A 27,669-nucleotide genomic window follows, 5' to 3' on the forward strand; every position below is an offset into this window, starting at 1 on the left:
CGGCTCAAGGAGGTACAAAGGCAGATTAGAGCCTGGAGGTTAGTGTGAATGTAACGTCCTTCTTAGCTGGGGACAGATAATGAGCAAGTGTATAAAACGTAGTCTCTTTCAAGCAGAGAAAGAGTTCTGATTACTGAGAAACAGCTTTCCCGAAACCAATTACTCCCCATATACAACACTGTATTTCTTTCCTCTCTATCCGCTATGATAAGAAGTTAGATCCTTTCTGAAATATTTATGAGAGGGACTTGACCTTTGTACACCAACCCTGAACAATGCCACATGTCCTTTGACCTCAGATGGATGTCAGATCTTCCCAACCCAGGGATTGAACCTGTGTCTCTAGGTCTGGGTCCTGGGGACACCAACCTTCTTCCCAGCCAAAGCCCTAAAATCTCTAGCAACATAAAATGCAGCATGATTTCAATGGATGAGGAGGGGTTACCTTGTTTTGCAAAGCTTATGGTTGCTCGGTTCAGTTCAGTCGCTCAGTTGTGTCCGACTCTTTGTGACCCCATGGACTGCAGCAGGCCAGGCCTCCCTGTCCATTACCAACTCCCAGAGTTCACCCAGACCCATGTCCATCGAGTCAGTGATGCCATCCCGCCATCTCATCCTCTGCTGTCCCCTTCTCCTCTCTGAACAGAGGCCCACCGGGGGTGCAGGCTCTAGCTTTACCTGCTCTGTATCTTCAGGCATCCATCAGTTTGGGGCCAGGGTGAGCATGAAGGGAGAAGCATCCCCTTGACCAAAGCACGTGATGCCCACTTGTGGTGAGTCAGGGCAGGACAGAAGGATCAGGTGCTTTTAGCAACTGTCAGAGCAGGAAGGAGGCAGAGAAGTCTCTGTCCCCCATTCCTAGGTCCCCTCTGGAAGGCAGAGCAGTGGAATAGGGGACGGTGTGGTGCTGACAAGCGGCGGCCCTGAATGTTGTTCCTGACTAGTTATTCAAAGCATTTCCTGTGTGGGACCTATCAACGTTAATGGCTGCTGGAAGGACTAGAAGTAGACATTATTATATGTCTAATATTTACATTTATATTAATTTTAATATTATTAAAATATATTATGCATTAATATATTTTCTATATGCCCTTCAGTTAGAGTTTTTAAGGGGTCACTTCACTTCTCTGGGTCTTGCTTCCCCTTCATGAAAAATGAGGATAATTACTCTTCGAAACTTGTGAGCATTAGATGGTTTAATGTATGTGAAAGCAAATTGTACAGAAAAAAAAAATTGAGGGTAAAAACAAATTACTACAGGGTCCCCAAACTGGACACACTCGCCTGACTGGGAAACATGGCAGAGATCTGAGCTCCAGTATAATCCCTTCTTTACTGTCCTTTTTGGGTCAGATTCACGATTTGTAAACTGACAGATGGTATGCAATACCGTGTGCTTGGGAGAACTTTGTGTTAATCAGTGTCACAGGCAATGTGCAGCGGGGTCAGCCCCTTCATAACTGTCCTGGGCAGAGGGATTCTTTTCACAAAGACTCTCCGCCAGGAGGGGTGTGCACACGATGTGGCTACTCGTCACAAGGCTCCCCACCTCCCGAAGCTTTGCTCGGGTGGACATTTTGGTCACCCTTCACAGAGCTGAAAACGTAATTCACTCGAGCAGAAGCTCAGGGCTTTGGAACCTGCAGAGAGGAGAAAGGCAATCCTCTCGTGGCTTTAGAAGGGTCTCACTGCCTCATGTATGTCTCTCCTCACCTTAGTGAAAGTTGCTCAGTCGTGTCCGACTCTTTGCAACCCCATGGACTGTCCATGGAATTCTCCAAGCTAGAATACTGGAGTGGGTAGCCTTTCCCTTCTCCAGGGGATCTTCCCGACCCAGGAATTGAACTGGGGTCTCCTGCATTGCAGGTGGATTCTTTACCAACTGAGCTATGTGCCTTATCTCCCCAGAATTCCCTCGGCTCCCTGGGTTAAGTCTGTACCTTTGGCTAATACATCAGTATCCAGCTATGACTATTACTGCTGCCACTTTGAGCTTATTCAACCTCTTGATTTATATCTCTGCCTTATTATACTGAGAATCTAATAACTAATGGTAAACATCCTACACCCTGAATTCACATGCTTTGCCAAGGTGCCATGTCTCAGCCAATGCCACATACGTCAGTAAGCTCCCTTCAGAATTTCTGGCCTGCATGAAATTTTAAAACATATTTTCCTAAGGTCCCTTGGCTTTGAAATGGTTTCCTGTGGTTCTCCCCAAAGCTCAGAATCATCTTGATTGGTATTTGCTTTGTTCAGCCCTGTTTTCTGGGATGATCTAGCTAAAGGCCATTTCATTCAGGACATCCTTGCTGGGGCCGCTGTGTGTGGACGGAGAACATAAGGGATTATCCACATGGTAAGAGGTTGGTATCTCCTCCGCAGTGGACACATCCAGACCTCTCCACGCCCTTCAGGACTCTATGCATGCTAAAGATAAGGGATCTGCACACAGACATCTAACATGAATGAGAAATAGAAACTGCCCAGTTTGTAGGGAAATCCGGTTAAGGTTCAGAGACACTGAATTATTCAGGGGTGGGACTATGGGCTCTGTCCTCAGAGAATTGGAATAAACAGTCCTGGCCTAAGTGTAAATCCGATCTCAGATTTCCCCATGCTTTTTAAATACTCGTTAAGGCTGAGTTTCACGTATCATTCTGCCTCGTGGAAGCCTTCATCGTTTGACTTTACTGTGCGTGTGAGAAGTGCGTCACTGTGGCTGCGTCACCATGGCTGCCTATCGCAGGCCCGTTGACCTGTCCCAGCACATTCCTTTTGGGACTGTCTCTCCACCAGCCAGTCCAGCTGAGCTCCCTGTCATTTGCTCAGTGCACGATGCTGCTTCATGGGCCATGAGGATGGGACCATGTCAGCCTCACTCACCACTCTAACTTCAGCAGCCCATCCAGGGCTTGGAAAAGTATTTGCTTCACTGATGAGTGAATGAGAAAATAAAAGTAGTAAAGAAACGTTCCTGTACTACTTTCTCTGCTCAGAAATGCCTTCCCAGGACAATTCACTGCTTCCAGTGCCTTTCACGGACTCCTCCAAGTAAGACAGAGAACTCCTTCCTTTATGCTTGCTCTCTATTCCAACTACACCACCTACAACTCTTTCTAGCTCCTATTCTTGATGGCCAAGGAACAGAGGACCTTCTGCTGTTTGTCTCAAAAAAGAGGATTCAAGGGGTCCTAGTAACTATCCTTAGCTGTCTGGAAGGCGGTTTGTATGGGAGGGTCAGACAGGTCAGGCTCCGTGTGGCTTAAAGAGTGCAGTGGGTGACCTCACAGGAGGGAGACTCGGTGCCCACGAAGCCAGCTGTCTCAGGTCCATCTTGAGAGGTAGCAAGTGCTAGGACTGGGCTCAAACCTCGGCTGCATTACTGCGGCAGGAGGATAGTAAATAGGATGGCCGAGGTGCGTGGGAAGCTGGAGTCAGTTAATTTCAAGTTTTCTCAAACCTGTGCAGAGGTAGGAGAGTACAGGGGTTGGGACGGCCAGGTGTGAATCCTGGCTTGACCTGCACTAGTTCTGTGGGATCCCGAGCAAGTCAACGGACCATTCTGAGTTGTAGCTTCCTTAACTTCTGAGGAAAGTTAATGATCCCTATCCTTTAGGGTGACTGTGAGGGTTAACTACAATTACACATGTGTGAAAGACAAAGCAGCAGCAGGTACAGTAATAGTAACAGCCCAGCTCAGTAAGTGTGAGCTGCTCCGCTGGTCCCTGCCTCCACCTGTGCACTGGTTGCGCAGGGCTTCTCACTTCCATCGCTCAGCTCTACAGCTCCCCAGCCTGGACTGACTCCTCCCCATGTCCTGTCTGATTCTAGGCATCCTTTCAGACCGAGGGCAGCGGCCTCAGCCTCAGGCCTTCTCCTACCACCCTGCACAGCCTTCCGACAGTGGGCTGCCCCTGGCTGAGGGCCCGGCACTGACACCTCACCCCACAGCACTGAGCTCACCCGTGACAGACGCTCCATGCATTTGAATGGAGCTTCAGTTTCAAGTCGGGGTTCCATGTCTGAACCAAGACTGGACAAATCAGGCACCCACTTCCACCAACACTCATAAACACACCAATCTTAAATGCTAATGGTCTCGGGGCAAGTCCATTCTCTTGGACAAGTGTCTCTCCTTTTTGATATGTATCTAGATCAGATTTTTAAAAAATCAATGAAAATCTTCTCAAATGGACCATCACCACTGCCCCAATACTCTGTCCTCGGATTTCCTCATCGGAGCTCAAGGGCGTTTATCATTCCCCAGGTTTTCTTACCCAAGTGCCAACATCCCCTGAACACCCAAGGTTTACCGGAGCCATCTCAGGACAGCAGAACCCTTAAACTTCTGCTCAGACATGATGCTCCATGGGGGCTGGAATGTAATAAACCTCTTCGGCACTAAATTTCAAGCCTGCTTTCATTGTGTCAAAGCAAACCAGCATTTTAGTTCAAGATGCTTAATGATGTTAATTCAACCCAAAAAAAGTCTCCATGAGAGAAAGATGATACGGAAGTTGGGAGGAGGGTAGACTACTGACGCCAAGTTTGTATGAATATTTCTACACAGCCCAGAAAGGATCGCTACCTCTGTTTATCTCCTAATTATTCCACCAAGTGGTTGGAAAGTCCATTTACTGTATCTGCCAACCTTCCAGGCTAAACAGCAGCCAACACTACGGTGTGTGTGTGGGGGAGTGGGCTAGGAGCATTTACTGACTTCAATTATCTCTCCTTTCCAATATATGAGAAAATGCCTAAAATGCTTAATGCTTTCCTTAACAGTTTTTCACTGTATTTTCATTTGATACGGTACTTTTGGAAAAGTGAGAGAACTATTAGTATTATAATGAGGAGCTCACCCCCTGAACCCACAAAAAACTTTTTCTATTTTATCTTGCTGTGAGATTTATTAGAGTTTGTTTTCCTAACCACCAGAATTAGGGTCACCAGGCTACATGCATATTGACTCAGGGCTCCACTCAAAGCCTCCTGTTATATTTGAGTGCAGGGCTCAGTAGTGGGCTTTTCTAGTAAGTCACAGGCCTACTGGAGTCCAAGTCCCTCTGCCATCCTGCCATGGGTCTGTGAGACTGGTGATCAGTCTGTCAGGAACAATGGGGTTATCTGAATATTCTTATAGTGTACATAGCATCGGGGTTATAAGTCGTATACAAAATGGAAGAGCTCTTGTTCTTAGGATGCAATAAAACAAGGACCCAAGAATAAAATATGGAAGAGCTCTTATTCTTAAGATGCAAGGAATAAAACAAGGACCCAACATAAAACTACATTGAATCAGTATGCCATTCTCACCAGCTATATGCCCTGGGCAAGGCAGGGAGCTATTGCATTTATAAAATGGAAATAATCATATAAAGCTGCTGAACATGGGGACTGGACCAGGTGGTGTTTTGAGGTCCTTTTACCACTAAAATTCAGTATTTTATTTTACAGCTTAGTTACACGAGTGACTTAAAGGTGGCAAGAGGCTGAGAGGTGGGCCTGAGTCTGCAGAGTTACCGCTCAGGAAATGCTCCCTTCTAGACTGAGAAAGCCTCTTCCTGGGATGTCTGGGACTGAATCACAAAAACTTCCAGAATTCTGGGTCTCCTGAGAGTAGAAGGGTTTATGGGGACTCGAGAACAAGAGTCCTGGGCAAGGCTACCACCTTGAAACTCACTGCATTTAAAACATCAGTGTCTCTTTAAGGAGCGCCTTAAGGCTGAGAGTGGTGGTGGTTTAGTAACTCAGTCATGTCTGACCCTTTGCGATCCCATGGACCATAGCCCACCAGGCTCCTCTGTCCATGGGTCTCAGGCAAGAATGCTGGAGGGGGTTGCCATTTCTTTCTCCAGGGGATCTTCCCGAGCCACGGATCAAACCTGAATCTCCTGCATTACAGGCGGATTCTTTTACTGCTGAGCCACCAGGGAGAGGTCCCCACTAATAGCAGACTAACAGTATCCTTAACCCTACAACCAGAAGGAACTGAATTCTGCCAACTCTGAAGTGCGCTTGGAAAAAGATTCTTCCCCTGAGCCTCTGGCTGGAGAGCCCCGGATGTCTGACAGCTTGACTTCATCTTTGTGAACGCTTGAGCAGAGGAACCAGATGACAAGCTGTATCCACCTGCACTTCTGACCTACAGAACTGTGAGATAATAAGATCTTGTTGCTTTAAATCAAAAAATAAAGTAAAATAAACCATTGGTGTCTCTGGGGACTTCCCTGGCGGTTCAGTGGTTAAGACTGTGTTTCAACTGCAGGGCTCACTGGTTTGATCCCTGGTTGGGGAACTAAGATCCCACATACCATGCATGGTGTGGCCAAAATAAAAAAATAAAATATAACATCAGTGTCTCATGAAAGATGCAGAGGAAGACCCCTCTCTCCAACAAAATCACCCCTCTAAATCCCTGCTGTAAAGAAAATCTGCCAAGCCTGCCCTCTGCCTGTCTCTGCTTGATGAACTCATACTCATCCTTCAAAACCCAGAACACAAGTGGTCTCTGGTCTCATCTAAATGTCACCGAAAGCTTTCCTCTGGCTGTGACAGGGACTCTGTGCCTTTTTCCTCCCCAGCATTTCTTATAATACTATTAAGGCAAATGGGGACTTGCAAAGCTGAGCTCGCAGCCACCAGCTCCGGAGAGAAGGGACTGTGTCTTTTATTCACTTTGAATTTGCAGCACCTAAGACATTGCTGATGGGCTTCCCTGGTGGCTCAGATGATAAACAAACTGCCTGCAATGCGGGAGACCTGGGTTTGATCCCTGGGTTGGGAAGATCCTCAGGAGGAGGGCATGGCTACCCAGTGTAATGCTCTTGCCTGGAGAATTCCATGGACAGACGAGCCTGGCGAGCTACAGTCCAGGGGGTCACAAAGAGTCGGACAAGACTGAGTGACTAACACAAAACATTGCTGCCACCGCAGATTTTTACTGAATGAAACAAGCTTTCAGAGAGCAAGGATTAATTAGCTGGTTTAGCTTCTCCTGCAGGGTCCGCCCTGTCCTGTCTTGAACCTCTTTTGAACTGTGCTGTGAATCCCTGCAGGAAGGCTCTAGCAGACCTTTGGTGCATAAATCAATTTGCCTACAAAGGGAACCTAGGTGAGGTCTGGACAGCTGGCATTCATAAATTCTGCATGTTGGTGGCATCTGCCAGAAACACATTTCCCCTAGCATGCATGCATGCTTGGAATTACTTTGGAGCTAACTTACATACTCAACAGTTTGGACATCACTGCATCTCCACCTGATGGAAACACAAACAGAACTCACTGGGGACCACAGAGGGAGTAGCTTGCATGCTTCTAGGCTGCGTGGGGGTCATAGAAAGGTCTCTCGGAGGGAGCTGTGATTTCCGGGGCTTTTTTCTGATGAACTCATTCTCCAAAGGGCAACTCGAAACTCTCTGCAAAGGGAGAGGGTGAGGGCCATGTCTGTCCTCAATGATCTAAAGGGGTGTTTTATGAATGGCTTCTCTTCCGGCCACAGTCCATTTGGGTCAAGTTCATACTGGCTAGGAAAACGCTGGGTGTGATTTTCTTTGACGAGGGCAGTGAATTTATAGCACCACGTGTCAGAGAAAAAAAGAGGGAGCGAGCAATGCTTCTTGCTGACCACCATGGTTGACTCTGTGCAGCTATGGCCTCTGAGCAGGGAAGGTCAAAGTTCAGTGACTCTAGTTACATCGACAAACAGGAACCATTCCATCTCCGCCACTCTGCGGGCCGAACCCACCCCCAATTGTGCTCCCGAACATCTGGCCCTCAGGTTTCACTCAAGCAAACCCAGCTGCCCTTACGCACCCTGGTAGCTTCTGAATTTGTTTCCCTGCCTCCGGCCCGGCCCATCTAACCCATCCCCTTAGCAGTCAGCAAGCTCTCCGTGAAATACAGACTGATTCTGTGACTTCTCCACCTCAAACCAGCCGATGGCTCCCACTGCTTTGGGATGATTTCTAGGACTTCATCCTAATGGCTCTTGTGTGATCACTGCTCATAAGTCTCCTGTGTCATCACCAGAAAGCTCTTTCAACCCCCTTGGTGTAGGCTACTATCTTGCCCTTAAGCCTCATACAAACACATTCTCCACTGGAATGCTGTCCCTCTACTACTTTTTTCACACATCTAATTACTACTTTTCCTTTTTTGAAAAAATGGAAATATACTTGATTTACAGTGATGTGTTAGCTTCAGGTATACAGCAAAGTGATTCAGTTTTATATACATAATATATATTCTTTTCCAGGTTCCTTTCCATCATAGGCTATTATAAGATATTGAATACAGTTCCCTGTGCTACACAGTAGATCTTTTGTTGTTTATCTGTTTTATATGCAGCAGTGTGTATCTGTTAATCCCAAACTCCTGATTTATCTCCCCTGCCTTTCCCCTTTTGTAACCATAAGTTTGTTTTCTATGTCTGTGAGTCTATTTCTGTTTTGTAAGTTCACTTCTATCATTTTTTTATATTCCACATATAAGTGATATCACATGACATATGATACAGCCACAGTGGAGAACAGTATGGAGATTCTGCAGAGAATCTAAAAACAGAATCTGAAGAATCTAAAAATCTAAAACTAAAAACAGCCACCATATGATCCAGTAATTCCACTTCTGAGCATGCATCTGGAAAAGGTGAAAACTCTAATTTGAAAAAAGTACATATACAATGTTCACAGCAGCACTATTTACAGTAGCTAAGACACAGAAGCAATCTATGATCAACAGATGAATGGACAAAGAAGATGTGGGGTGTGTGTGTGTGTGTAATGGAACATTACTCAGGCATAAAAAATGAAATAATGCCATCTGCAGATAACAGATAGACCTAGAAACTATCATACTAAGTGAAGTAAGTCAGACAGACAAAGACTAATTCCTGCTTATCTTTCATCTCAACCTAGAGAATAGTCCCTTCAGGAAAACTTCCCCCTTGATTGGGTCCCCTAAGGATGCTCATTGCAGGGACAATGCCCGCCCACTTGTATGTCTGGCTGCCCATAAGCTCCACGCTCCACCAAAGGGGGGCTGAGCCTGTCTTGATCACCCCGCAGCCCCGGCATCTCTCACGGTGAGAATGCACATGGTGGGTGGTCCAGTGAGTGAATGAACTAAGACGTGCATGCGGGGACGGTAACCCAAGCCGCCTCACACAGCCCAGGCAGCGGAGGGGACGCTCCAAACCGCACTCACCATCGCAGGTGCAGCGCACGTTCCGGTAGAAACGTGGGCACACGAAGCTGATGCGGGCCGTGCTGTACGTCATGAGCGCGTGCGAGTCCAGTGACAAGCCCTGCTCGCAATGCTGCTCCTGACAGTCCAGCCCAGAGCAGTTCTTCTCCAGGATGGCCGAGATGCGCATGGCGTTCTCCAGGTGTCTCCTCGCGTTGGACAGCTTCTGGATGAGGTAGGCCGGCTTGTAGAACTCGCTGCTGTGCGTCTCCACCGCGAACAGCATGTCCAGCTCGCTGGTGCCTGCCACGGGCTGGATGCTAATGATGTGCAGGCTGTCCTGCTTCTGGGTCAGGACCGCGTTGCGCAGGGTGCGCCGGAACCCATGCATGTGGAGACCGACAAAGTCCTCGGGGGACACGTTCTCGAAGCGAATGGTGACGGTGTTCTGCAGCATCTCCTGCACCAGCTGCTCCACGTGCACGACCACGTCAATGGGCACCTGGAAGCGGCCGTCGCTCACGGACACGTTCAGGACGTACTTGCCGCTGTCCAAGCCCCCCAGGGCGATGATCTTCCCATCGTGACTGTTCACCTTGAACAAGCTCTTCTGCTCCGATTTCAGTGCAAATGTGAGGACGTCATACATATCCTGATCTGTGGCGTGGATCTTCCCAATGACCCCACCAGGAAAGTCATCCTCCATGGTGACGATGAAAATCTCCAGGGGGATGGCTGTGGGCTTGTGGATACTCTCCTCAATGACCCGCACTCGGACGTAGGAGTGAGACACTTGCTGAGGTTTGCCAGAATCTTTCGCCTAAAATCACCCAGCAGGGAGGGAAGATGAGGAAGTAAGGCAAAAGCCCATGATAACTTTTAAAAAAGCAACATAACCCAGATAGAAAGTGTCTGCTCCTTTAACCACATTGCTGCTCCCTCCATCCCTTGTCATTATTCTACAAAATCTGAGCATGTACATATAAGTAAGAGGAGTGATTTATCACTTTTGGTGCCCATAAGTGCACTCTGCTATGAGAATAAAATGTGTCAACATAATAAAGCCAGTGGGGGTGAACTGGAACGGAGGGATGCAGGGTGCTGTGAGATCCACAGTGCCCCAAAGAGGCTGGCTGTGTTTTAATTTAGGACAGAAGCCACAGCGGAGCCTCAAAAAGTGACATTCCCACTTAGAAGAGAAATCTTGGTTGTCTTTGGCTTCTTTGCTTTGCATGGGACCAGACAGCACTTTTCTGTACATTTAAGAAACAACGTTATTTCAAGTGAGAAGGACACAAATGGAGGCTTAGAATAAAGGGTGGTACCATGAGAAAAGCCTGAAAAAAGCCATTTTGTCTTCCTTCTTTCTGTAAGGACTGACAGAACCAACACCCTGACAGATCGTAACTGAGGACCTGCTGCATACAACGTGAAGGTGGTCAATGCCGGAGGACTTCTGCAAAGGGCAGATTCGCAGCAGCTGGGGCCCCAGGGTGGGTATCTCAGGATGGGGGCGGCCAGGAGATACCTCAGGAGATATGTCCTTGTATGTGGAAGGCAGTGTGAAAGCAGGAGCTTGGTCATCTCATGGACCCGAGTTCAAATCTTTGCTCTTCCTCTAACTATGTGTCTGGCCTGGAATAAGTCACTTAACTTCTTCAAGCTTCAATTTTTGTATCTTATTTGAGTGAAATAGTCCTATCTACTTCACAGGATTCTTGTACTGTGGGGATTAAGACTCACGTGATTGCAACATACTTGGCACAGACCTGACCCACAGAAGTACCTGATGCATGAGAGTTAATGTGATTGTTGTTATCTTTATTATTTCCATAACCACATGCTTTTTAAAATGGACTATCCAACCAGTCCATTCTGAAGGAGATCAGCCCTGGGATTTCTTTGGAGGGAATGATGCTAAAGCTGAAACTCCAATACTTTGGCCACCTCATGCGAAGAGTTGACTCATTGGGAAAGACTCTGATGCTGGGAGGGATTGGGGGCAGGAGGAGAAGGGACGACAGAGGATGAGATGGCTGGATGGCATCACTGACTCACTCGATGGACGTGAGTCTGGGTGAACTCTGGGAGTTGGTGATGGACAGGGAGGCCTGGCATGCTGCGATTCATGGGGTCGCAAAGAGTTGGACATGACTGAGCGACTGAACTGAACTGAACTGATATGAACCAGAGATGCTAGAATGGAAAATTCACTTACAGGGAGACTGATTTAGCAAATAGGACTGAACTTGAAGTCAAACCGTGTAGAGCCTTGAAGGACAATGATGAGTTAAGACCCCATAGGTCAGAGGTTGCCCACTCAAAGATCAGAGGCCAGAAAGGCAAGAAGCCACTGGGTGTAAGGTAACAGACCCATGGTCCTGTGGGCTAAGAAGAACTGGACAGTCATGTCTGCCTAAAAACCCTAAAATTCAATGTCTGAACAAGCCAGAATTCACAAGGTTTCTGGCAATAGGGAGCTCAGATGTTTTTAGTTTAGGGGTTAGCACCCATTTTCTGTAAAGGGCAAGACAAGAAATACTTTAAGTTTTGGGGTTATATGATCTGTATCAACTACTCAATTTCCAGCAAGAAGGCAGCTCAGAGCATATGTAAATGAACTGGAGAGGCTGAGTTCCCGTAAAACTTTATTTATAAAAACAGGTTGAAGACAGGATGTGGTTCAGGGGTTATAGTCTGTTGACCTCTGGTTTAGTGGAATGAGATAATCAAAGTGGAATGATTAGCCTGGAAAGGGTACAGACATAGATCAGAAAGAATAAAGCTGAAGCCAGAGGAACATCCAGGAGGTTTTGCAATAGTCTCAGTATGGGACAATTTAGAATAAAGGGGGGAGATTGCAAAGGGTATATACCTGATGCACGCCGAGACATTCTGGAAACAGAATGTGGGCCTCGGTGGTAAATTTAATATAAGGGACAAGTAGCAGAAAGCTCTCCATGGTGTTTACAAAGTCTGAGATGTGAAATATGCTAACAGCCAGAGAAGGTAGGCAAAGAACTGTACTGGCTTCTGTGTGTACTCAAATCAGTCAGTCGTGTTTAACTCTGCGACCCCATGGACTATAGCTCTCTAGGCTCCTCTGTCCATGGGATTTTCCAGGCAAGAATATTGGAGTGGATTGTCATTTCCTCCTCCAGGGGATCTTCCCTATGCAGGGATCGAACACAAGTCTCTTGCATCTCCTGCATTGGCAGGCAGGTTCTTTACCACTAGTGCCAGCTGGGAAGCCCCAGTAGCTTCTGTGAGAAGGTACTAAAACTCTCTCCTTGACCTTGAGGACCTCTAACTGTGATATAAAGTCATTTACATAATATTGTTGAAGGAGTGGGTGACAATTGAAGAGTTTATCAATGTGCTTCAAGCCAAAAGTCATTAATTTGAAAGGTTTCGTGGGGTAGGGTAAGCCATAACTTATCCAAAGAGATAAGGTACACAAAAGACTATTCTCATCATTGCCACTATTAATAATAGGTTGCTGTCTGTGCCAACTGTGCTTAAAAAACAGTCACTCAGTCTCACTGATGGGACCCACGTCTTGGGACTGGCAAAATTTGCAACCAGGGGTTTTTTTAGCACTCTCTCGTTTCCTGCTTCTGTTCATGCCCTTCCTGTAACTGCCACTTCCGCCTCTTGGTCTCCCTTCATTCGACATCACGACCTTGAGGAAGCTGAAATGTTGGGAGGCCACTGCCACCCGAGTCCCTGTTCCTGTTTCCCCTCTCTGGGGAAACTTACCAAGAAGTGTGGTGTGCTAAGTCTCTTTAGTCATGTCCAACTTTGTTATCCTATGGACTATAGCCCTCCAGGCTCCTCTGTCCATGGGATTCTCCAGGCAAGAACATTGGAGTGAGTTGCCATGCCTTCCTCCAGGGGATCTTCCCAACCCAGGGATCAACTTGTGTCTCTTATGTCTCCTGCATTGGCAGGCGGGTTCTTTACCACTAGTGCCATCTGGGAAGCTCAAGCAGAGGTCTCTTAAAAAGCAGAGGTCATGAAATATTAATATGAAAATATCAATATTAATATGAAAAATTAATAGCTTCATTACACCAGGACAAGGATTGGTCGTTTCCCAAGTGGGGTGATCCGGGAAATACTTCTCAGTACCAAGAAGTAATGGAGAAGGAAATGGCAACCCACTCCTGTATGCTTGCCTGGAAAATCCCATGGATAGAGGAGCCTGGCAGGCTATACAGTCCATAGGGTTGCAATGAGTGGGACATGACTTAGCAACTAAATGACAACCACCCCCAAGCAGTAAACCTTGACCAGTGAGTTGTCCTTGGGCTTCATATGGAGCCTGAGAAGTGTTCAGAATACAGATTTAAGCCAGAGACCGTCGGCCCAGCACACCCTGCAGGAAAGTCCCTTTTCAACAATGATGCTTCCTTTCCTTCCTGTTCAATTTCACACACAGAGGCCTCTTTTACTGGTGTGAAATTGAATTTGAGATTAAAAGGGGAACACTCCTACACGGTAATGAATTATGTTGACTTGCTCAACAGAAAAACAAAAAACAAACAACAAAACAACCAAGGGGCAGAGCCCGTAGTAGAGGAGGAAGCTGGCCTGCAACAGGTAGAGGACGAGGCCATACCTGGACACACAGCACGTACTCTGGAGACTCCGTGTGCTGGAAGACCACGGCTGACCTCAGGATCCCGTCCGAGTCCAACACGAACGCCTCCTCTTCATTTCCCGACAAAATAGAGAAGGAGAAGGGAGGCCCATTGTGAAAGGAGTCTTTGTCTGTCACCATGAGCTGCAGAACGCTGGTGCCTACTGGCTTATTTTCCTGCATAAGAGAGTATATTAAAAGGGAAGATAAAATTACACCTCTTCGCACATTTAAAAAAAACCCATCATTACCGGCTGAGAGTGCTGGGCTAGAAAGCAGAGCTTTTAATGGAAGGGATTCCCTGTGATATTATCTCGTCTTCTGAAAAATGCTGGTGTCTGTAAGCATCATCCCATCATTGGCTGCCTCCCCAGACTGCCCCGTGAGACAATGAGCTGCAGGTGAGAACACAAGGACTTGGCCTTGAACTGCTTTGCAGGTTCCAAGGACGCTGCCTGGCTCCATCTGTCCTTGAAAGGCCGGAATTGCCCTGAGTTCACCCAGATGGCTCTGGAAATCCACGGTACTCATCAGCCTTCATGATGGCATCAGAAATCCACTAGAGGCAAGAAAACACCAACCTTTTGGGATGGAAAATCTTTCCTCACACTTGTCACAACACGATTACGCCGAGGTCCAACACAGTGACACGGTGTCACCATACTGGACTTTTACGGAGACATACTGGCAACTTCCTGGTAGAAATACAAAGGCATGTATTGGGTGGAAAATAGGGCTTTAAATCCCACCCATCAGAACACAGTTCCTCTGTTTCTTGAGGGAAGAAAAAGGGGATGGGATATTCCTCAATCAGAGAATGAAGAGAAAAGACATCTACAACTTCATCAGAAGTTTAGGAAGCCCAGATGTCCTTATGCCAATGTTATATTGCTGAAACTTTGCCTTATATCTCAGATGGAAACACAGAGACTCTTAGTCACTCCTTCTCGGGTCCAAGGTTGTCCTCTGAAAACACGAAATTAAATTCCTCAGTGGCTTGGGCGCCAGTTTCCTTGCTCTGCCCTGTCTGGACTTCAGCATTACCAGAGTGCAGGCCTGGAATCAGCTTCATTAGTTCAGGCCTTCTGATGAGATTGACTTTGGATTAACCAAGTCTGGGTCACAGAGATGGAGACAGTGACACCCTGCATGATAGGAGTCATGCACAGGGAGGGTGCATTCACGTTTTAGGTGCCGAATTTGTCTTATAAGAACCATGTGTTGGAAAAAGAAAATTATTTTTGGGTGAACAATGGGAGGAGCATTATTTTTTTTGCAAGAGATTGAGGTGAGGAAAACCTCAGAGACCTCTCATTTGCTTCTCCTCTCAAGTGGCCTTTGGGTCACTGGGAACCAGACACCGGCTCTCTCTGGGATCAGTCATGGAAACGCCCAGCCATGCAAAGATTTACCGGTGCACACTGACAGCAGCCTCAGCACCACACCAAATAGATTTATGGATTTGTTTGCTCTCTCTCTAAAAGCCATTTCCTCTGCAGAAGAGAGAGGGATAGAGGATGTGTGCCCGAGGGGTCGCACGTGAGGAAGGAGGGTGAAATACAGTGCAGACGGCCACGTTGCGGACAGGAGCCATGGTCACCGCTCAAGGGCTGAGTCTCTGTTCCTCCCTGGCTGACTTCCTGGAGCATGGGTGAGGACAGGCCATCAGGCTGATGGATTGTGTCATAAAAGCACAGGTTGCTGTGGCAGAGCCCGTTTTCCATGGGGCTAGTGTGGAGTGGGGGAGGGGGAGACAGTGGCCCCGAGGGGACAGGGGTGGGGGGGGGGGCAAACCATAGAGGGGATAGGGCGCCGGGGTGAGGGGAGGGCATCAGAGCCTGAGCAAGCTCTGTAGAGTGGCAGAGGGGCAGGCACACACAGCTGCTGGAAAAGGCATCAGAGAGGAGAGGGAAAACAAACACCCCCAGAGAAGGAATCTGGTTCCCCTGAGGAAGCGCTGACAAGGGAGCAGAGATGCTCAGCCTGATCCTGGGGGGCCCAGTGGGGCGGGGCTGGGGGTGCAGAGGGGTGGCTATGGATGGCCAGACTCAAAGTCTTGAATGTTGCTCCAAAGGGGGTCTCTCGAGACCTGGCTCACTCTCATCTCCCCTTCTACCCACAAAGCCCTGGGAACCCGTAGGGGTGATTCTGAGGCTGATTTCCTAGAATATCTGTAGCCATCCCAGTACACATCTGTCCATCCCTGTCTCCTATAAATCCTCCACGCTGACAGTATTCCTGGATTGGGTTTCCTGATCCTCCTGAAGTCGGGCTTCCAGCTTCTAGAAATGCTAGGAAATGGAAGTAGCTCAGTGCTTAGGACTTGTGTTCATGAGATATCTTTTGAATAAAAATAAAAAAGGTAGGATGAAAAGTTGTTCTCTCTGAGAGCAGAATACCAGCAGGAAGTCACTGTCTCCTGCAGTCTAATTTTAGAGAGCAGGTGGGCTTAAAGTGCTAAACAAACTGCTTATGGAAGACTGATTTTAATGAGGAGCAGTTCTAGCCTGATGGCCAATCCCTCTTTAACAAACGAGATGGTTCCTATCAATAGCCCCTGCTAGAACAGCACAAAGTGCTTAAAGGCAGCCTGTCATTGTGGCAGAGAATACTCTCTTCTGAAGACAGACCTGAATTCAAATGCTGACTCCAGCACTTTACAGCTGCCTGACCTTGGGTGAGCTACTGAACCTCCCAGATCCTAACCTCCTTCACTCTAAACCAGGGGCTGGGCCACAATGGGGACAGATGTACAGAAAGCACTTGACACTTGAGAGAACCCCACTGGCGAATTTTTTCTTATCAATGTTTATTAATCAGTTGCAGTGAAAGAATCAGGCTCTTTTCATATCAGCTGGGAGAAATACCAACAACCTCAGATATGCACATGACACCACCCTAATGGCAGAAATTGAAGAGGAACTAAAGAGCCTTTTGATGAAGCTGAAAGAGGACAGTGAAAAAGCTGGCTTAAAACTCAACATTCCAGCCATAGAAGGAACATACCTCAACATAATAAAAGCCATATATGATAAACCCACAGCAAACATTATCCTCAATGGGGAAAAATTGAAAGCATTTCCCCTAAAGTCAGGAACAAGACAAGGGTGCCCACTCTTACCACTACTATTCAACATAGTTTTAGAAGTTTTAGCCACAGCAATCAGAGAAAAAAAAAGAAATAAAAGGAATCCAGATTGGAAAAGATGAAATAAAACTCTCACTGTTTGCAGATGACATGATCCTCTACAAAGAAAACCCTAAAGACACCATCAGAAAATTACTAGAGTTAATCAATGAATATAGTAAAGTTTCAGGATATAAAATTAACACACAGAAATCCATTACATTCCTATACACTAGCAATGAGAAAACAGAAAGAGAAATTAAGGAAACAATTTCATTCACCATTGCAACAAAAAGAATAAAATACTTAGGAATAAATCTACCTAAAGAAACAAAAGACCTATATATAGAAAACTATAAAACACTGATGAAAGAAATGAAAGATGACACAAATAGATGGAGAAATATACCATGTTCATGGATTGGAAGAATCAATATAGTGAAAATGAGTATACTACCCAAAGCAATCTAGAGATTCAATGCAATCCCTATCAAGCTACCAATGGTGTTTTTCACAGAACTAGAACAAATAATTTCACAATTTGTATGGAAATACAAAAAAACTTTGAATAGCCAAAGCAATCTTGAGAAAGAAGAATGGAACTGGAGGAATCAACCTACCTGACTTCAGACTATACTACAGAGCTATAGTCATTAAGACAGTATGGTACTGGCATGAAGACAGAAACACAGACCAATGGAACAAAATAGAAAGCCCAGAAATAAACCCATGCACCTACAGGCACCTTATTTTTGATAAAGGAGGCAAGAATATACAATGGGGCACAGACAGCCTATTCAATACATGGTGCTGGGAAAACTGGACAGCCGCATGTAAAAGAATGAAACTAGAATACTTTCTAACACCATACACAAAGATAAACTCAAAATGGTTTAAAGACCTAAATGTAAGTCCAGAAACTATAAAACTCCTAGAGGAAAACATAGGCAAAACACTCTCTGACATAAATCACAGCAGGATTCTCTATGCCCCACCTCCCAGAGTAATGGAAATAAAAGCAAAAATAAACAAATGGGACCTAATTAAACTGAAAAGCTTTTGCACAATGAAGGAAACTATAAGCAAGGTGAAAAGACAGCTTTCAGAATGGGAGAAAATAATAGCAGCTTATGCAGCTCAATTCCAGAAAAATAAACAACCCAATCAAAAAATGGGCCAAAGAACTAAACAGACATTTCTCCAAAGCAGACATACAGATGGCTAACAAACACATTAAAAGATGCTCAACATCATTCATTATCAGAAAAAATGCAAGTCAAAACCACAATGAGGTACCATCTTACGCTGGTCAGAATGGCTGCTATCAAAAAGTCTACAAACAATAAATGCTGGAGAGGGTGTGGAGAAAAGGGAACCCACTTCACTGTTGGTGGGAATGCAAACTAGTACAGCCACTATGGAGAACAGTGTAGAGATGCCATAAAAAACTGGAAACAGACCTCCCATACAACCCAGCAATCCCACTGCTGGGCATACACACTGAAGAAATCAGAATCGAAAGAGACACGTGGACCCCAGTGTTCATCACAGCACTGTTTGCAATAGCCAGGACATGGAAGCAACCTAGAAGTCCATTGGCAGGCAAATGGATAAGAAAGCTGTGGTACATGTACACAATGGAATATTACTCAGCTATTAAAAAGAATGCATTTGAATCAGTTCTAATGAGGTGGATGAAACTGGAAACTATTATACAAAGCGAAGTAAGTCAGAAAGAAAACTACCAAAACAGTATATTAATGCATATATATGGAATTTAGAAAGATGGTAACAATGACCCTGTATGCAAGACAGCAAAAGAGACACAGATGTAAAGGACAGACTTTTGGACTCTGTGGGAGAAGGCAAGGGTGGGATGCTTTGAGAGAGTAGCATTGAAACATGTATATTATCAAATGTGAAACAGATCACCAGTCCAGGTTCTATGCATGAGACAGGGGGCTCAGGGCTGGTGCTCTGGGATGACCTTGAGGGATGGGATGGGGAGGAAGGTGGGAGGAGGGGTTCAGGATGGGGACGCATGTACACCCATGGCTGATTCATGTCAATGTGTGGCAAAAACCACAGCAATATTGTAAAGTAATTAGCCTCCAATTAAAATAAATAAATAAATTAAAAAAAAAAAAACCTCAACATTAAGAAACCTAAGATCATGGCATCTGGTCCCATCACTTCATGGCAAATAGATGGGGAAATAATGGAAACAGTGAGAGACTTGATTTTCTTGGGTTCTAAAATCACTCTGCTGATAAAGGTTTGCATAAGGGTATGGTTTTTCCAGTAGTCATGTGTGGATCTGAGAGTTGGACTATAAAGAAGGTTGAGTGCTGGAGAACTGATGCTTTCAAATTATGGCTCTGAAGGAAACTCTTGAGAGTTCCTTGGACAGAAAGGAGATCAAACCAGTCAATACTAAAGGATATCAACCCTGCATATTCCTTGGAAGGACTGATGCTGAAGCTGAAACTCCAATAATTTAGCCATCAGGTGTGAAGAGCCGACTCTCTGGGAAAGACTCTGATGCTGGGAAAGATTGAAGGCAGGAGGAGAAGGGGACGACAGAGGATGAGATGGGGCGTCATCGACTCAACGGATATGAGTTTGAGAATCTCTGGGAGATGGTGAAGGACAGGAAAGCCTGGCATACTGCCCTCCATGGGGTCGCAAAGAGTCAGACACGACTTAGGGACCAAACAAGAACAACAAATGATGTGATGAGTTGATATTAGGCAGAAACAAGAGTAAGCCATGACAAGGAAACCACAGCAGAGGATGGAGGCTGAGTGAATCAGCACAGGTGCCTGGCAGGCCAGATTTGCTTACCTGAATCACAGCGGTAGCGTTAGCAGGTGTAAAGACTGGGCTGTTGTCATTCACATCAGAAATATCGATGTTGACAGTGGCAGTTGAGGACATTGCAGGCATGCCGCTGTCTACTGCCTGGACAAGCAGGGAGTATCCAGACACCTACCAAAGCACAAAGGGCCCACAGTAAAGATCATGGTGTCTGCTTCCTTCCGGGCCCACACAGAGGTGCTTTGGGCTTGCTATGCTCTGCTAAAGATGAGCTGTGTTTGCTTTAAGTCTTTGGACCAGGTTTCTCAACCTGGGCACGAGCTGGCATTTGGAGCCAGATCATTCTTTGTTGCCAGGGGATGATCTGTGCATTGTAGGATGTTTAGCAGCACCCCTAGTCTCTACCCACTAGAAGTCAATATTGCCTCTGACCATTTGTCAGAAACAAAAATATCTCCCAAATATTGCCAGATGTCCCCTGGAGGTACATCGCTCCTGTTTAGAAGCACGGCCCTTGGCCTTTGTTTAAATCACAACAGTTGTCACCACTGATCTGTCTCATGTATCAGTTTTGATACTTCGGGAGTACCTTATGGGGCTCTATCACACAGTGAGATCTTTCTAAGCATCACGTCTATGGCATCTTTTTCCGTATTTTAACTTCACTTTGAAAACACATTTTTGGTCAAAAAAGACAATGTTTAGAAACTTGGTTTCACCTTGACAGAGGAATCTTCTGAATCATTCTTTCTAACCTAGATACCTTCAGGTAGTCCTTTTGTGTCTGCTCACTTAGGGCCAATGCTGCTCATGAAATCAGGACCACAGAATCCCAATGCTGAATGTACTTTTCTGCCTTCTTGCTTTGGAAGGACAGAAATTCAAACCATTCAGAAATATACACTTTCGCTTTTTCTTTAAAACTTCCCTAAATAAGAAACCATCAGTATCTATTGGCAGCAAGTTCTTTCAAAGGTTTTAATGCAAATATTCCCTGCTGCATTTCAGCCCATTTCTATTTACTCCCATTATTTAGACTGGAGAGTGCTCGCACGCTCAGTTGCTCAGCTCTGTTTAACTTTTTGCCACCCCATGGACTGTAGCAGTCCTGTGTCCTGTGTAGCCCGCCAGGCTCCTCTGTCCATGGGATTTCCCAGGCAAGAATACTGGAGTGGGCTGCCATTTCCTTCTCCAGGGGATCGTCCCAATCCAGGTATCAAAATCGTGTCTCTGCAGCTCCTGCATTGACAGGTAGATTCTTTACCACTGAGCCACCTGGGAAGCCCATTTAGAATGGAGAACCTCCCTACTTATACTCACAGAATCCATGCCTGATTTCAGTGAAGGGGGTGGGGATCGTGGATGGGAAGGGAGCAGGCCTGAACTAGCTTACCCGTTCCCGGTCCAATTTCTTCTTAACTTTCACAAGTCCCAAGACAGGATCCACAGCAAATTCATTATCCCGGTCTCCATTCACAATGGAAAAACGAATCTGTCCATTGGGCTGGCTGTCTGCATCTTCTGCTATTAGCTTCACAGGACACAAACAAAACAAAGATATGACAGGGGAGACCCAGAAAAGGTTTATTCTTAGGGTCCAGGTCTTTACAAATGGGCACTGCTCTGACCGGTTTCTTGGGTGCATTGCTCACCAGTGCCAGCAATCAGGCCCCAGGGGGAGAGATTTTGGGTTAGCCTAAGAAGGAAAGCACCATTACTGGAACTGTTATTTTATTTCTCTTCATTTTCATCTGAATGCAGCCTGATGCTTGTTAGGCCTGATTTTCCTCAGGCCTTGAGCCAGTTAAGACAGACCCCAAACTAACTGATAGGGATACTTCAGTAATTCTTTCCCAATTCTGCAAAACAATGATCTCTGCCACTGAGTTGGATGTTTTGTAAACCTAGGCACTTCCATGTTAAGGAAGTCCAAGAGAACTTCTTTTTCCACACGGCTAACATGCAGACCCACTGTCTCCTGCTCTGAGTTGCTGATTTGGCATTTGTATGTACAGAAATAGTCTCATATAGTTCCAGGTCCCAGGAGAGAGGGCCTGCAGGGTCTACCAGGGAGGTGTAAAGGAACATCTCCAACTTGGTGCTGCAGGAGTCAGGAAGGCACCCCTGCAGCTTAGGGGTGGTGAGGGTCCTGAGGACGGGGCTCCCTGTTTCCCGATGTAACTTTTATATCTAAGAGAACCTGTGTTCTCCTAACACATGCTCTTACTGCTATTAGAAAAAAGTTCCTTCCAGAAAGAGCTCCTCTAAGAGTGGCCAATCGATCTTAAGCTTGATCCTATTTGTAGCTGCCTTACCGTGTGTGTGTATGTGTGTGTGCGCGCGTGTTTGGTGTGGGGGAGGTGGAAATAATTTTTTTCTGTCCTCAGACTTGTCATCTAAGTTACAAACTTATAGCAGCTATTAGGAATTAATTCCACAGTCTGTTTTGTTTCCTTGAAAAACGTCCACTCCTGGGAGGAAAGTGGTTAAAGATCGCCTACCCCTTGCTGTAAATGAACTTATCAGACCCTCTCTAACAGGCAGAATGGGGGAGGAGCAGCTGAAAGACTGGTGTCTGAGTAGAGTTCTTGGGGACCAAAGGGAGCCTGAAAGGAGAAAGTGTGAAGATAATCCAAGATGGACTTTGCTCACTTTTTCACTCTCTTGAAATCATTCATCCGAAATACCTAGACCTCCTTCTGGCACCTACCAAAATGACTGAGTCCCCGACCAAGGCGTCTTCACTTATGACAGCACTGTACACGTCCTGGCTGAACTCGGGAGGGTTGTCATTCACATCCGTGAGGTTGATGCCGACAGTGGTCACAGCGCTGAGGGCAGGTGTCCCGCCATCTTTCGCTTCCACCATGAGGTAAAACTTTCTGCATAATTCATAGTCCAGGGCCTCAGATACAGAAATACCCCCTTTGAAGAAAAATGGGGAGTTTTAGATTTAATCAGGAAAAAAAGAAACACTCTGGTCAGCAGCTCCACAATCATGGTAATATCTGTGACATCGTCTCCAGCCAAGACTGAGATATTCAGGAATTTGTTTATTTAATGCCTGCTGAAAGCATCCCAAAGTCTGATTAACGCTGTCATTTAAAACACAGCTACCCATCAGACACAACACTGAAGAAATCGAGTCTTTGTTTATTTCTGCAACAGTGTCAGAACCCCTCAAGCAGCTGGAAATCTCTGGCATTATTCACCCTTATGGGAAGAGGGGCAGGAGCAAGCGGCCCCCAGAAATGTCTCCCCAGGATTCCTCCAGAAGACCAAGCAGACTGAGACTGAGCCAAGATGCATCAATGTGATTCTATGACCTCAACCCTCATCAGTTAGTGTATGTGTGTGTGTGCTAAGTCACTTCTGTCGTGTCCGATTCTGTACGACACTATGGACTGTAACCCACCAGGCTCCTCTGTCCATGGGATTTTCCAGGAAAGAATACTGGAGTGGGTTGCCATTTCCTCCTCCAGGGGATCTTCCCCACCCAGGGATTGAACCCCCGTCTCTATATCTCCTGCATTCACAGACAGGTTCTTTACCAGTAGCACCACCTGGGAAGGACCAGTTAGTATATACTTGTGAACTTCACCTAAGTCTTAAATTGAATTACCCACTAAGGTGCCTTATCTACTCACAATGTGCTTATCTAAAACTTTTAGGTCACAAAGAGGACAAAGAAAGTTAAGGATACTGTAACATGCTGGAGAAGGAAACACTTGGGAATCTGTAACCAAAAGAAGTGTGAGTTTAGTGTCCACAACTACAGAGAAGAGCTAACACTCATGAAAGTGAAAGTGAAAGTCGCTTAGTCTTGTCAGACTCTTTGCGACCCCATGGTCCATACAGTCCATGGAATTCTCCAGGCCAGAATACTGGAGTAGGTAGCCTTTCCCTTCTCCAGGGGATCATCCCAACCCAGGTCTCCTGCATTGCAGGCAGATTCTTTACCAGCAGAGCCACAGGGGAAGCCCAAGAATACTGGAGTGGGTAGCCTATCCCTTCTCCAGTTGATCTTCCCTACCCAGGAATTGAACTGGGGTTTCCTGCACTGCAGGCGGATTCTTTACCAACTGAGTTATCAGGGAAGCCCAACACTCATGGTACAGTTATTTAAGCAGATAAAAAAGGTGAAAGCAGCTAGCTGGGTGGCACCCTCACAATGGGCTCCCTGAGTTCTCTTTCCCATCCATCCTAGTCCTTTCTGGTGGGCAACCTAGTCCTGAGCTCCGCAGTTGGTAGTTGATCACTGTGCCGTTTGCAGGGAAGTTCTCAAGGGCATTTCCCTGGTGACTCAGATGGTAAAGAACCCGCCTGCAGTGCGGGAGACCCGGGTTCAACCCCTGGGTAGGGAAGATCCCCTGGAGAAGGGAACGGCTACCCTCTCCGGTATTCTCGCCTGGAGAATCCCATGGACAGAGGAGCTTGGGGGGCTACAGTCCATGGGGTCGCAGTTGGACACGGCTGAACAACTAACACTTTCACCTGGAAAAGAGTCACTGACATCAAGGTGAGTACATTTCGTTCGTTCTCTTTCCAGACAGGCAGCGTCTCTAGCGGCTAAGGCTGCCTCTACCTAAGGTGAGAAGCAGAAGTCATACTGATAACAAGGGCCTCTTTCTTGCCATAATTAAGTTTTCTTAGCAATTACCACCTCTAGCGCTTTATTTTACATCCCAGTCTCGTAATCCAGAGTCATATTTAAACAGTACTTAACCACTTCCTCATGGTATTCATATACAATGGTCATAACTAGACAAGCTAAGGCTAACACATATTTAAATGAGGAAAACTCCCACACATTTTAATTTGAAGTAATGACCTTAATAAGCAGGGTTACTGCTGGGAGAAGCAGCTACTGCAATCCTTTCATTAGTTTTCACCCTCCCATTCTAAGGGTGGGGACTATATCTTCTCCAATTTTTTCACCCTCACGGCATAGCTGTGTTACGTAGAGGTTAGAGAATGTATCCCAGAGTCAGGAAGATCTGAATTCAAATTCTGGATTCCCCACTCCCATCCCCACTTACTCTCACTGGAGGAATTATTTAACCTCCCTGAAGCTGATTTTCTCATATGGAAAAAGAGGGAGATAACTAGCAGGAATCGGTAAACAACAGGAGTCTGGCATATTTGCCATATTAGATGACAGTGCTAATTATGATAGTTTCTTGTTCATAGTTACTGGATTATCCAACAGAAAATGGATCTTCTTTACCCTCTGGCTCAAGAAGCACATATTCCTTGAGTTACAAGGGGATTATGTCCAATGGCCAGAAGGTGTCAGAGACTCATTTTTCTTATCTGTGAATAAGGGACTGCCTTGCTCATTCATGGGGGGGAGGTAAACAAATGAAAATGGCCAGAAAGAGTGAAGGGGATGGAGCCAAAGCAAAAAGAATACCCAGCTGTGGATGTGACTGGGGATAGGAGCAAGGTCCGATGCTGTAAAGAGCAATATTGCATAGGAACCTGGAATGTCAGGTCCATGAATCAAGGCAAACTGGAAGTGGTCAAACAAGACATGTTAAGAGTGAAAGTTGACATTCTAGAAATCAGCAAACTAAAATGGACTGGAATGGGTGAATTTAACTCAGATGACCATTATCTCTACTACTGTGGGCAGGAATCCCTCAGAAGAAATGGAGTAGCCATCATGGTCAACAGAAGAGTCTGAAATGCAGTACTTGGATGCAATCTCAAAAACGACAGAATGATCTCTGTTCGTTTCCAAGGCAAACCATTCAATAGCACAGTAATCCAAGTCTATGCCCCAACCAGTAACGCTGAAGAAGCTGAAGTTGAACGGTTTTATGAAGACCTACAAGACCTTTGAGAACTAACACCCAAAAAAGATGTCCTTTTCATTATAGGGGACTTGAATGCAAAAGTAGGAAGTCAAGAAACACCTGGAGTAACAGGCAAATTTGGCCTTGGAATACGGAATGAAGCAGGGCAAAAACTAATAGAGTTTTGTCAAGAAAATGCACTGGTCATAACAAACACCCTCTTCCAACAACACAAGAGAAGACTCTATACATGGACATCACCAGATGGTCAACACTGAAATCAGACTGATTATATTCTTTGCAGCCAAAAATGGAGAAGCTCTATACAGTCAGCAGAAACAAGACCAGGAGCTGACTGTGGCTCAGACCATGAACTCCTTATTGCCAAATTCAGACTTAAAATGAAGAAAGTAGGGAAAATCACTAGATCATTCAGGTATGACCTAAATCAAATCCCTTATGATTATACAGTGGAAGTGAGAAATAGATTTAAGGGCCTAGATCTGATAGATAGAGTGCCTGATGAACTATGGAATGAGGTTTGTGACATTGTACAGGAGACAGGGATCAAGACCATGCCCATGGAAAAGAAATGCAAAAAAGCAAAATGGCTGTCTGGGGAGGCCTTACAAATAGCTGTGAAAAGAAGAGAAGCGAAAAGCAAAGGAGAAAAGGAAAGATATAAACATCTGAATGCAGAGTTCCAAAGAATAGCAAGAAGAGATAAGAAAGCCTTCCTCAGTGATCAATGCAAAGAAATAGAGGAAAACAACAGAATGGGAAATACTAGAGATCTCTTCAAGAAATTAGAGATACCAAGGGAACATTTCATGCAAAGATGGGCTCGATAAAGGACAGAAATGGTATGGACCTAACAGAAGCAGAAGATATTAAGAAGAGGTGGCAAGAATACACAGAAAAACTGTACAAAAAAGATCTTCACAACCCAGATAATCACAATGGTGTGATCACTGACCTAGAGCCAGACATCCTGGAACGTGATGTCAAGTGGGCCTTAGAAAGCATCACTATGAACAAAGCTAGTGGAGGTGATGGAATTCCAGTTGAGCTCTTTCAAATCGTGAAAGATGATGCTGTGAAAGTGCTGCACTCAATATGCCAGCAAATTTGGAAAACTCAGCAGTGGCCACAGGACTGGAAAAGGGCAGTTTTCATTCCAATCCCAAAGAAAGGCAATGCCAAAGAATGTACAAACTACCACACAATTGCATTCATCTCACACGCTAGGAAAGTAATGCTCAAAATTCTCCAAGCCAGGCTTCAGCAATATGTGAACCGTGAACTTCCTGATGTTCAAGCTGGTTTTAGAAAAGGCAGAGGAACCAGAGATCAAATTGCCAACATCCACTGGATCATGGAAAAAGCAAGAGAGTTCCAGAAAAACATCTATTTCTGCTTTATTGACTATGCCAAAGCCTTTGTGTGGATCACAATAAACTGTGGAAAATTCTGAAAGAGATGAGAATACCAGACCACCTGACCTGCCTCTTGAGAAATCTGTATACAGGTCAGAAAGCAACAGTTAGAACTGGACATGGAACAACAGATTGGTTCCAAATAGGAAAAGGAGTACGTCAGGGCTGTATATTGTCACCCTGCTTATTTAACTTCTATTCAGAGTACATCATGAGAAATGCCGGGCTGGAAGAAGCACAAGCTGGAATCAAGATTGCTGGGAGAAATATCAATAACCTCAGATATGCAGATGACACCACCCTTATGGCAGAAAGTGAAGAGGAACTCAAAAGCCTCTTGATGAAAGTGAAAGAGGAGAATGAAAAAGTTGGCTTAAAGATCAACATTCAGAAAATGAAGATCATGGCATCCGGTCCCATCACTTTATGGGAAATAGATGGGGAAACAGTGGAAACAGTGTCAGACTTTATTTTTCTGGGCTCCAAAATCACTGCAGATGGTGACTGCAGCCATGAAATTAAAAGACGCTTACTCCTTGGAAGGAAAGTTATGACCAACCTGGATAGCATATTGAAAAGCAGAGACATTACTTTGCCAACAAAGGTTCATCTAGTCAAGGCTATGGTTTTTCCTGTGATCATGTATGGATGTGAGAG

The 27,669-nt window shown here is 45.6% G+C and overlaps 1 protein-coding gene across 2 annotated transcripts in view; it reads right to left on the reverse strand.

Annotated features, from left to right (window-relative positions):
- Positions 1–27,669, reverse strand: part of FAT3 (FAT atypical cadherin 3) — a 645,819-nt gene that overhangs the window by 49,579 nt on the left and 568,571 nt on the right. For both annotated transcript variants that reach the window (XM_024987225.2, NM_001206882.2), the window contains exons 14-18: positions 22,489–22,703; positions 21,172–21,309; positions 19,806–19,949; positions 13,814–14,011; positions 9,214–10,012 (exon numbers count right to left, since the gene is read on the reverse strand). In XM_024987225.2, the coding sequence (XP_024842993.1) occupies positions 9,214–10,012; positions 13,814–14,011; positions 19,806–19,949; positions 21,172–21,309; positions 22,489–22,703 (1,494 nt within the window). The remainder of the gene's footprint in view (positions 1–9,213; positions 10,013–13,813; positions 14,012–19,805; positions 19,950–21,171; positions 21,310–22,488; positions 22,704–27,669) is intronic.

The sequence above is a fragment of the Bos taurus genome, chromosome 29 (genome assembly GCF_002263795.3).
Source record: "Bos taurus isolate L1 Dominette 01449 registration number 42190680 breed Hereford chromosome 29, ARS-UCD2.0, whole genome shotgun sequence".
Lineage (NCBI taxonomy): Eukaryota > Metazoa > Chordata > Mammalia > Artiodactyla > Bovidae > Bos > Bos taurus.